Genomic DNA, 12,478 nt, shown 5'->3' with positions numbered 1-12,478 from the left:
AGCTTCTGCTGCCTCCTGGCATGACACCGCTGGCCTGGTGCCGCCCACATAGGCCACCACCGCCAGCCTCAGGCGCTGCTCAGGATCCTCCATCTCTGGTGTCCGGCGGAGCACGCAGACACTACTAGTAGCAGCAGCTGTAGGCGATGCCTGCCCAAACCCCATAGGTGCTGTGTTAGCCGGAACTGGCGAGGACCTCTCCAAGGGAGCGGTCTGCCTAGTCGCCGGTGACAGCCTGTTCGCTGGTCCGGCCTGCATCGACGGCTGCGAAGCTCGGCTACCTTGGCCACGACATCCCGCCGGAGTTCCTCCTCAGACCTGGGGCTCCTAGGCCGCTTGCACGTCGTGGATACGTGGCCTTCCAGGCCACACCGGATGCAAAGCGAAGGAAACCAGCAGCCTTCCCGACGATGGCCCTTACGGAAGCAGTTGAAGCAGAGGCCGAACAGGTCCGCCGGGATCTCCCTCCGCTTCAGCGACGAAGCCGGCGAGCGCGGCGAGCATGACCGGACGCCACCCGCTGCTGCATGCTTCCGAAGAGCCTTCCTTTTGTGCCACAGCGCCTTGAGCGACGGCCCCAGCTTGCGCCACGGCACAGCAGAACCCGCGGCCGTCCCAGGGTTGGCCCCGGCCGGCGCACCTCCAGCCTTGGTCGAGAACCCCTCAGATCCAGACGACCCGGACAACCCCAGGCCAGAGACGATGGGCTGGAGCCTGGAGGACACCGACGCCGGGCTTGCGGAGCCGGAGGCCATGGCGGAACCCTCACAGAACCGACTCGAACGACGGGATGCGCCGGGGCCCAGGTGGCCGCCGGCGAGAGAGGGTGGACGCCGGGGCCGGGGTGGCCGCCGGCGGAGGAGAAGGTGGACACCGGCGGGAAAGGGCTAGGGGAAGGGGCTCGCTCGCTGGTATATCAAACACAAAGGATCGAGAAAAGTGACATGGCAGATCTTTTTTTTCAAGATTCATGCCGAAAAACGAACAATTGAATCAGCGTTCGGGACGAGATCGTTATAATCCCTCGTTTGGTCCTCTCAAAAATGAAGAGAGAACCCGTACGCATTTCCCAATAGATCATTACGATAACCGCTTCGTGGCATGGTATCGTGTTTTTTATTTTTCCTTTGATCGTCTTCGTATAACTATTGCCGGAGGTTCGCTCCACCTCAATTATTAACCCTCCGCCTCTTCCCTTCACAGTTCCCACCCATCACGGAGGCAAACACCGCCTTAACTTTCCCTCTTCCAAAGTTCAAAAAGAGCAAGGGAAAAAATCTCCCCCCTCCCCAGCCGCCTCCCGCCTGCGCCTCGTTGTCGCGGAGATGGCTGCCGCGAAGGGCGACGGGCCGGCGATCGGCATCGACCTCGGGACGACCTACTCCTGCGTGGCCGTGTGGCGGCCGTCGCACAACCGCGTCGAGGTCATCCCCAACGACCAGGGCAACCTCACCACGCCGTCCTGCGTCGCCTTCACCGACACCATGAGGCTCATCGGCGACGCGGCCATGAACCAGGCCGCCACGAACCCCGTCAACACCGTATTCGGTAAAAACTAGATCTGATCTCGATCTGCTGGTCTATATGTTTGATTTCTCAGCAGCAGCAGCTCTGTTCGTCACTCGTCACGTTTGCTAGGTCCCCGCCATCGATGTCCCCCCCCCCCCCCCCTTGATTTGCTGCTGCTGCTGCTGCTGTTTGTGGTAATGCGCTTTTTTTGGGCGCGCGATTAATTGTTTGCTTACCCTAAAATACCCTAGAAATTACTACTACGCTGCAAAACCCTCCAACTTTTTGCTGGATTCTTCACGCAAACCTGTTTCGTACATCGGGAAAAATTCACGTGCGAAAATTTGTTCTACTTGCATTGGACATATCGAAAATAAACTAGATTTTGTTTATGGCCAGGGGACGTCTAGGAAGGCTGATCTCCGGTACTAACATTACTTAGAGTTATCTGACACTAGAAATTAGCTCAACTAGTCATCAACTGGGCCAGCAATTTTGAAAAACATGACGTTCTAACACAAAATCTGAAGACGTGAAATATTGTGAAAACATAGCGGTAACGTAACAAGCAAGTACCATCATCCTTGTGCAACAATAACGAATAGAAACACACTTTTTAAAATTTACTTTTGAAGTTTTATGTTCCTTCAAAGTCTCTGATTACACGGTTTCCAATTGCGTTGTATAGTTGTATGATTTCCTAATTGTGTTACAGCCTGATGATGTTAAAACTGTAGGATTTGTCAGATCTATTTCTATGGCACAACCTAGATGCCACTAACTTTGTTGGATTTGTTCTGAGATTGTTCTTTAAAAAATGTGGTTACTTCTTACCAGCTTATATATGTTCTCTATCAATCTATTGTAACAAACAGGACTTCTCTTTTTTGTTTCAGGTCATCCAAAAACTTAGCTCAATGTATATAACTATATGTATATACCATTTCTTCAACATGAGATCCAGGCCATGCATATATATAATAGAGATCATGATGGATTTATCTAATAGATATTTTCCTCGAGTTAACTTGATAATTGGCCTTTTCACCTTAGAAATAAGTTGTGGTAGCTTAAAGACTTCAAGATAAAACTCACTTTGTAGTTTGTTTAGTCCATATTAATTCTATATATCCGCTGTTCTGTCTCAAAAAACATATCTCGTGTTGTATATGGTTCAAACATCAAAATGAGTCATATACATATCTCATACCCATTCGTGCTCGTGTGTGACAGCTTGGCTGTGATGCCTTCTCAATGCATGTGGTAAAATGGCACCATCTCAGCCACGTGTAGAGATTACATGGTCCAGATTTGTTCCTTTTCGTGATAAATATGGGATTTCTGTGAAGCCTCTCATTAGTATAGCTTGTTGACAAGTAAACATTGAGTGGCATATTAATTGGAGCATACTACAAAAACCTAACCCAATTGTACATGTCCAGGAAAGCCCATATGTTTTTGACAGGAAAACATTGTTAGTTTATTAGTTGTACCATATCCCTGATTTTATGCTCGAAAATGAGGCGTGTTGAAAAGTTGATGTAAACTTCACAATTACAAGTTCATTGTACAGCAGTTTTTTTAGGGGTATTCATTGTACAGCAGATATAGGGTACCTTGTGATACCATGTTTGTGGGCCTCATTGTTGTGAATGCATTGCAAACTGTAGTCTTACGCTGCATAATTGGCTTAAATTGGTAGTACTTTGAAATGGCTTTTTAAATATGTAGTTTGTAATGCAATTGGTTCCTAAATATGCATTTCTATGAAGTTAGTCTTGAAATCTCTAATTTTGTGATATACCATTCGTTTTGCAAAATAAAATGTTGAAACTAACTACTCCAATTTTCTTCAGATGCCAAGCGACTAATCGGGCGAAGATTCACTGATGCATGTGTGCAAGGAGATATCAAGCTTTTCCCATTCAAGGTCATTTCAGGCCCTGGTGACCGGCCACTGATTGTGGTAAAGTACAGGGGTGAGGTGAAGCAGTTTGCAGCCGAGGAGATCTCCTCCATGATGCTTGTCAAGATGTGGGAGATTGCCGAGGCCTACCTCGGCACATCGGTGAAAAATGTTGTCATCACCGTTCCAGTCTACTTCACTGACTCCCAACGCCAGGCCACCATGGATGCTGGCGCCATTGCTGGCCTTAATGTCATGCGCATCATCAATGAGCCCTCTGCTGCAGCCATTGCCTATGGTCTTGACAAGGGATCCCGCAAAGGGGAAGGGAAAACAGTGCTCATCTTTGATCTTGGTGGTGGTACCTTGGATGTGTCAATTATAACTATTCACATGGGCATCTTCACGGTCAAGGCCACATCTGGTGACACCCACCTTGGCGGGCAGGATCTCAACAGCCGGATGGTGGAACACTTTGTGCAGGATTTCCTTAAGAGACACAAGAGTGACATCAGAAACAACCCAAAGGCGCTCATGCGGCTGAGGGCAGCCTGTGAGAGGGCCAAGAGAATGCTGTCTTCCATGGTGCAGGCAAAATTTGAGATCGACTCGCTTCACGACAGCATTGACTTCTATGGCACCATTACCCACGCCCGTTTTGAGGAGCTCAACATGGACCTCTTCCGTAAATGCACTGAACATGTCGAGAAGTGCCTCGGTGATGCCAAGATGGACAAATCCCAAATCCACGACGTCGTGCTTGTGGGTGGCTCCAGCCGGATCCCCAAGGTGCAGCAGCTGCTCCAGGATTTCTTTGACGGGAAGATCCTCTGCAAGAGCATCAACCCTGATGAGGCTGTCGCCTACGGTGCCGCTGTCCAGGCCGCTGCCCTCAGTGGCGAATGTGACCTGAAGGTGAAGGACTTGCTCCTTCTTGATGTCACGCCCCTCTCACTCGGTATAGAGGTAATAGGTGGTTTGATGAGCGTGCTGATCCCCAGGACTACTACCATCCCCTTCAAGAAGGAACGGATTTACACGACCCATTATGACAACCAGACGAGCGTGCTCATTCAGGTGTATGAGGGTGAAGGGGCGATGACCAAGGACAACAACCTCCTCGGCAAGTTCATCCTCCACGGCATCCCCCCAGCGCCAAGGCTTGTGCCCAAGATCAATGTGACATTTGCGATTGAAGCCAACTGCATCCTGAAGGTGTCGGCGGAGGACATGACGACTGGAAGCAAGAACAGCATCACCATCACTACTGACAAGGGTGGGCTGAGCAAGGAAGAGATTGAGCGCATGGTGCGAGATGCTGAGAAGTACCAGTCGGAGGACAGGAAGGAAATGAAGAAAATTATAAAGAAGGAAGACGGGGAGGGTTGGGTGAGCAAGGAGGAGTTCGAGCGCATGGTGCAGAAGAAGCGCATGATGCAGTCCGAAGACAAGACACAAGTTAAGAAGATAAAGAAGGAAGGTGGAGGCCGGTAAGGTGCTCAATGTGCTTCTGCAAGCCTATGATCGCGCTGCTTTTGCGATAGTTGGTGTTTAGTATCAGTGCCCTCTGCAACTTCTGGAATGGGCATTGCGCATGCCCATTCTTTCTAGTACAGTAGTTAATATGCTTCATGTGGTTTGGGAACAACTGAATGAACTTATATATCGGTTGCATGTCTACCATCTGCTTGATGAATAGCCACTTTTGGTGCCGTTGATCTGCGGCATACTGCCAGTTCAGTTGGTTTGTGAGATTTCTGTCTCGGTTTCCCACCGGCTGTGATTTGTGGCATTTGCAATTTCCCCTGTTGCATCAGCCCAGTTCTAGTTCTGGTTACTTGATTTGTTTTGGAAATTTCCGTCTCTGGTGAGGTTACTACGCTCAACACATAAAAATGCATCAAGAGTTTTCGTGCATTTTTGTTTGCAACTCCTTATGTGCAAACTGCATACAGAACAGTGGCTGAACCTTGTAGATATCTTGTACTGATGCCTTTTCTGTCTCTGGCGTCGCCATTTTTATCTAATGAATACAGCATGCAGAGAACTTTTACATTTCAACAAGTAGGTTGATGCCTGTATGTGGCTGATTTTGGTGTTTTGACCTTTTTGCGAAAGTTTAGCAAGATTTGACCTCCATCTGAAAGTATTTCGGAATTTGACCTTTTTGCTACCGTTAGGGTCGATGACGGTAGGGTACAACAGCCTACCGCCGGGTTGATGGCGGTAGCAAACGGGTTAGATCCCGAAATACTTACGGATGGGGTCAGATCCAGCTAGATTTTAGCAAAAATGTCAAAACACGGAAATCGAGGGTCCTTGACGGTAGGTTGTTATACCCTACCGCCATCGACCCTGGCACTTTAGCAAAAATGTCAAGACACGGAAATTGGCTCCTGGATGTGGGTCCAGCAGGTGTCTGCTTGGTGCCGCTGCGAGCGAGTCTGTCTGCTGCTGCAAGTGTACCACGACAGTGTTCATGCTGCAAAAGACTGCTGCGGCGGGATGATCGCTTGACTACGTTCTTCAATTTTGCGGTTAGAGCATCTCCAACAGCCGTGCTACGCGCATCGCGCTAAAACAACTTTTCCAGCGCGTTGTTCGCGCGTTTTTGCGCGGCGCGGTGTGCTTGCTCCAGCGGCCGCTGCAAAGTTTAGCGCGCGCGAGTCGCTCCAGCAGATGCGCTAAACTGCAGCGCGCGCGAGCAGCCGGCGCTTCCCATATATTGTTGAGTTTTGGAGATGATATGATATTTGAAACATTGAAAACGAAAACATGAAAACAAAGACATAACCCAAACAAGTTCATGACATAAAAGTTCAAATTCATGCCCACAACATCATCCAACCAAGTTCAAAATCCGAACGAAGTTCATGACAAAGTTCACACAAACGAATGGCACGTCTCAACAATCATGCCTCATCCTCGTCTTCGTCCTCTTCTTCCTCCGATTCATTTTCCTCATCCGAAGACGATTCTTCCTTCTCCTCTTCATTCTCGCACGCCGCATCATCATGTGGAGCTCGGAAGGTGTTGGCAAGATCTTCAACGGAAGGTGTGTGATGAGGCACACCAGAAGACATTCCGCCCATGCCGCCCGGAGGTGCTCCCATGCCTCCCATGAGAGACGCAATGCTCATGCCTCCCATGATAGCTCCGAAGCCACCCATGCCTCCCATGGTAGCTCCGAAGCCACCCAAGCCACTCATTCCGCCCATGGTAGCTCCAAAGGCACCAATGCCTCCCATGCCGCCAATGCCACCGCCTCCCATGCCTCCCATGCCACCGCCACCCATGGCTTTTTTTGGACCAAGACTTTTTCACGGGCAAGATGGACGTATTCCTTTTGCTTCCCATCAAGAGTAGATGTGTCCATGAAGAACAAGTACTTCCATTCCAACAACCTAGCTCGCTCCTCCATGGCCACCTTCCTCTCCTCCAATGCCACCTTCCTCTCCTCGGCCACCACCCTCCTCTCCTCGGCCACCAACCTCCCCTCCTCGGTCGCGGCATCTTGGTTCCTTACCAGCTTCCTCGCCTCGTTCGCTTCCTTTCTTGCCTTCATAATAGCTTCCATAGCATTTTGAGCTCGTCATCTCCTTTCCTCTTCTTCTTTTCTTTTGCGTCTTTCTTGCATCCATCCGGTCCTTTTGGCTTGAAGTATGAAACCGAGTTTGGTGTAGGGCTTCTCTTGCCGTCATCACTTGATGCCTCCTCCTCATCATCATGCAAATCAATAGTTCGCTTGCGTTTGTTGCTCTCATCAACATCATCGATACCATCGCGCTTCTTCCATTTCTCATCATCCTTCAATTCTTCACAGCAATGAGGCAAGGTAAATGGTCTCTCTTTCTTGATCTTCCCTTTCTTTGTCTTTCTTCTCCTCTCCTTTGAACAAGTTTTGTGCAATATTGAGCTACATAAAGACAAAACAAGTTAGCACTACAAACACCAAGGAGAAGCATGATGAACATGGAAGAAATGGCACTTACCCTATCCATATCATTAGTGCCACTTGGGTTTAACTTGTCAACCGCCTTAAGTGCGGCCGCCCACTTTTGACAATCTCGGTTGATTGTCGACCATCGGGAGCGAAGAGATCTTTCCGAGCGGTCAATTCCACTTTTGTTGTGTAGATCAAAGTGCTCCTTCATCCGGTTCCAACATGCATCTCTACTTTGATCCCCTCCAACGGCGGGATCCCTCGACACTTGCAACCAAGTATTGCATAGCAAGATGTCTTCATCCATGGTGTAGTTGCCTCCTCTTCCTTTCGGTGCGTCGACGATGCCCTCACCATCCTCGTCCACCTCAAACTCATGAGCATCGAAATGCATGTTATTGGTTTGAGACCAATGAGAATTGTTGGAGCCAACACCCATAGTTGACATATATGCCTCATTGTTGAAACTACAAAGTATATACAACGAAGCAAATAAGCTATCCATATGCATTCAAAAGACAACGACAAAAAAAGTTGGCGAAATTTTATACCTTGGGAGCATTTCATCGAATACCTTGTGCGCGTCGGCCACCGGCTCAACAAGTGAGCTCGTCGGCGCTTCGGTAGCCGCCGCGTCCGTTGCACGCCCTGCAAGCTTCTTCCTCGACGGCTTAGAGGAGCCGTCCACCGCCTTGTTCTTCTTCGCGGATACCTTGCCCGTCTTTGCCCGTGCCGCATTTGGGAGCTTCAAGAGGGGGGCACGTTCACGGCGGGTGCCGGCGCGACGCCACCCACCACCGAGGTCGTCCGTGGCGGCATGAAAAGGTCGCGCGCGATACCGGTGTTTGGAGGAGCACCGGCGGAAGCGAAGCCAAAGCTCCCCGCGCTAGGGTTTGCGGAGGCGGCGGAGGGGTCACAGGTGTAGGAAGGGGTGATACGGAGGCTGACGTGGCCGTACATCGGGTCAATTCGCCGGCAGCATCGCGAGCGGGGGCGCAAGTGGCGTGGCGGAGAGAGTGCGGCGCGAGCGCTCGAGTGTGTGGCGCGCGGAAGCGGGTGCACCAAATAAACAGCGCATGATGGCGTTTCGGACCGCGCGTTGAACTCTTTATGCCACGCGCGCGGTTATTGTGCCTCCCCTGGAGCTCGGTTAGCGATTGCGCGCGCGCTAAAAACCACAAATTTGAGGCGCGACGCTTATATAGCGCGGCTGTTGGAGATGCTCTTAAGGATCACGCCAATCGACATCCTCTGCGTGACCACGGCCGCCAGTCTCCCCCGGCTGCTGCTATGGGAGCGAACGGTAGACTCGACAGGGACGGCTCCACTCGTCGGCCTTGGCAGGAAGACGCGGGCTACACCGGCTTCAGTTTTGCTGTGGCAGACTTCCCTTCCAGCCGTGGCCCGGGGCAGAGGCTGGGCGATCGTCTCGGTGCATGCAGGTATGTCGTTTGTATTTACTGCTTCCTCCGATTTAAAATAATCCTTTGGTTCATAGGAAATCATAGAAAGTGAGGCGACATACATCTCAATTCCTATAGAGAAAAAGATGTCACTTGATTCCTATGATAGGAAACTTTTTATTGAGTCTAGGATAATGTTTCTTTCCTTTGAAATGTGAAGGATTTGTTCCTATCCTACATAGGAATAGGAATCCATTACTACAAAGCAAAGAGCTCCAAAGGAATTTTTGCTACAAAATCCCTATGAAACCATGACGGCCTGCTTTGGTTTGTAGGAATTTTGTAGGAATTCTATAGGATAGGATTTACAAAGGAAAAACTCCTTTGAAACCGTTGGTTTATAGGAATGAATTCCTATTCCTATGTAGGATAGGAATCAATCCTTCACATATCGAAGGAAAAAAATATTAGTCTAGACTTAATGAAAAAATTCATATCCTTCATCAAATGGCATCTCTTTCTCTATAGGAATTAAGATGCATGCCATCTCACTTCCTATAATTTTTCTATTTCTATAAAATTCATATCCTACGAACCAAAGAAGGCTGGAATTTATTTTGGATCGGAGAGAGTAGCACATATGCTCGTTTCGTGCGCTGCACGTTTGCAATGAAAGAAAATTATTGTGTACAGAAATTTATGTGCCAGCATAATGCCTCATGTTTTTGTACGAGCAAACGCTACTTTTCATGTCCAACAAAATGCCCAAAGTGCAGTACAATAACATCCGGACCTGATGGCGGGGAGGCACATCTCGTGATCCTGGGTTGTGCATAGGTCACCATGTCGTGATCCTTTCGCGTGCGTATTTTTCAAACCCGGAGTAATCAACGTGTTTTTCCGTCCACTAAAACACCCACCAACACAACACAATAGCATCCGAACCGACTGGCGAACCAACTCGTGGTTGGATGGTTAAAGGGACTGTGATATCCCAACCCATCAGGGTTCAAATCTTGGTGCTCGCATTTATTTCTGGATCATTTCAAGATTTCTGGCGATGCGCATTCAGTGGGAGGAGACGTTTCCGTCGACGACGAGGTGCCTACGGTGACTTCGTAAATTTCAAGATGATATGTCGGCTCAGTCTTTCGAAGGTGCTCATAGGGATAGGATATGCGTGTATGCGTTTATAGGGGTAAGTGTATGCGCGTGTATATGAACGTTTGCGTCTGTACTGTGTTAAAAAAGCATCCGGACCGATTGCAGGGAGATACACGATGTGATCCCGGGCTGTGCACATGTCATCAACGCTTATGCTATACTTCTTCCTCTATTCAGTGTTATTAAATCCCCGAACCACTTAGCTTTTTTTTAAGACTTAAAAGAGGTTTTAGTGACAATCATGTAACGTGCATGTCTCCTTTAAATTATGCAACGTGCATGGTGTATAAGGGCAACTCCAATGCGCTGACTAAACTGGCGTGCGTTTTGTTCAATTTTTATTCGTTTGGGTCGGTGCTTTGGGTTGCGCCCGATCCATCCATGTTTTGTTGGTCAGTGCCCCTAACGCACCGAAACATTTCATCCACACGGCCGGTATGTGCTCATATTCTTTTACATGCAAATCTAACTATTGCTCAAAGTTTAAATCACATAGTTCACAATCAAATAAAAATCTCATGGTTTACAATCAAGTTAAAATCTCATAGTTTACAAACCAAATGAAATTTAAATTGTCATAAATATATTAAAATGAAAGGGAGCCGATATATCTATTGATTGCCAAGGTGATCCCACATATGCTCAACCAAATCATGTTGGAGTTGAATGTGAGTTGTCCAACCATGCATTTCATGATGCATGATGAAATTGGATGCACTGTGCAAATATTGCTGCTCCTTAATGCTCAGGCACAACACTTTTACCATGAAATTGAGACCCTTGATCAAAGATTTCATCCTCACGTCCATCCTCTATGATCATGTTGTGCATGATCACACAAGCAGCCATCACCTCCCACAACTTTTTGGTGCTCCAAGTTCTAACAGGATACTGAATGATGGCCCATCGAGATTGAAGCACATCAAAAACAAGATCCACATCCTTCCTAGCCCTCTCTTATGCTTGAGCAAACCTAACCATCTTCTCTCCTATCGGATTGGAGATAAGAGTTGTTCACTTAGGGTAGATACCATCAGTTAGGCAGTATCCCTTATTGTAGTGGTGGCCATTGATAACAAAATTCACTATTGGACAGTTGCCTTATGCAAGCCTTTCGAACACCGGAGAATGCTGAAGCACGTTGATATTGGTAACCCACAAGTATTGGGGATCGTTGGTAGCTTTTTCGATAAATAAGAGCGTCAAACTCAACTAGGAGCTAAAGGTAGAACTAATTCTCTCAAGTTCTATCGACCACCAATACAACTACGCACACTACCGTTTACTTTACCTAGAACAATTAATAAAACTAGTTTACATCAATAAAAAGATAGCTTTGCAAGATAATAAAGATTAGTTTTTGTTTCAGTAGAGTGCTTTTGGAGAACAATGAGAAAAGGTTTGTCTCTAGGTGATTGATAACTAAACCAATAATCGTCATTGCAGTTTTATGTGAGGGAAAGGCTTAGCTAGCATACTTTCCGTGTTGGGATCATATGAACTTATGATTAAAACTCTACCAAGCATTCGCAAATACTAAAGATTCGTTAAGGTAAAACCCAACCATATAATTGAATGTAAGGTCCCCTTTAATCCCATATGCAAGAACTTCCTTACTCGGGTTTAGGCTTCTGTCACCCCCGCGACCCACTATAAGCGAATCACGAACATATTGCAACACCCTACAACGGTAATCCCACATGTGTGCGCACACAGAGGGCACCAGATGCCAACAACAAAATAAAACATGCAACTCAAGCCGATCATCACTACCGCAGGATGCTGCTAACGCGACACTACATTCAGAGACTCTTCGGCGAAACTGTGTGCGATGCATTAATCGCAAACGGTGATGTAATAACACAGTCAAAAATGATGCAAAACATTTGCGATGGCGGAGACATCAAACACGGTTCAGATTATAGTTGCATGTGTGATGCATGGCATACGATTCACTCGAATGAACTGTTTACAATGAGATTAACAACAGAAACGGGCAGCCAGATGAAGGTGTATGTGATGTACGGCATACCGTTCACTCGGATGAACTGTTTGCGATTTGGCAACACAACAGAAACGGTCGGGTAGATCAAGGTGTGTGTGCGATTGACGGCATACAGTTCACTTGGATGAACTATATGCGATAAGGCAACAGAACAGACACGGTCAACCAGATCAAGGCATCTACGATTGATGGCATACAATTCACACAGATGAACTGTTTGCGATTAGCCACAACAAACAGAAACAGTTAGATAGATTAAGGTGTGTGCGCTAGACGGGCACACATTCTAATTAAAAGAAGCATGCACGATGGTAATAACGAGCGCGCATGGTTGGTGGAACAAGACGTATGCTGACATTGCCTATTGCGGTGCACCCTATGGTGCAAACGCCACGTACGCGACCGAGAACGCGTGCCCACGTTACGCCATTCGGGAATAGTGCCGCACTTCGAAACTAGAACCATCAATAAATTTTGAGCTTGCGTCCCGTCACATTCCAAATTTCTACCATGCTATATTTAATTGCAAACCTGTTCACACTGATCAA

The 12,478-nt window shown here is 47.8% G+C and overlaps 1 protein-coding gene across 1 annotated transcript; it reads left to right on the top strand.

The window, feature by feature from the left end:
* Nucleotides 1-1,189: 1,189 nt before the first annotated feature.
* Nucleotides 1,190-5,133, top strand: LOC123092590 (heat shock cognate 70 kDa protein). The gene is made up of 2 exons (XM_044514390.1): nt 1,190-1,548; nt 3,366-5,133. The coding sequence occupies exons 1-2, from the start codon at nt 1,326-1,328 to the stop codon at nt 4,907-4,909; spliced, it is 1,767 nt and encodes a 588-aa protein (XP_044370325.1). The 5' UTR covers nt 1,190-1,325; the 3' UTR covers nt 4,910-5,133.
* Nucleotides 5,134-12,478: the final 7,345 nt, after the last annotated feature.

The sequence above is a fragment of the Triticum aestivum genome, chromosome 4B (genome assembly GCF_018294505.1).
Source record: "Triticum aestivum cultivar Chinese Spring chromosome 4B, IWGSC CS RefSeq v2.1, whole genome shotgun sequence".
Taxonomy (NCBI): Eukaryota; Viridiplantae; Streptophyta; class Magnoliopsida; order Poales; family Poaceae; genus Triticum; species Triticum aestivum.
This window is presented reverse-complemented; position numbering and strand designations above follow the sequence as displayed.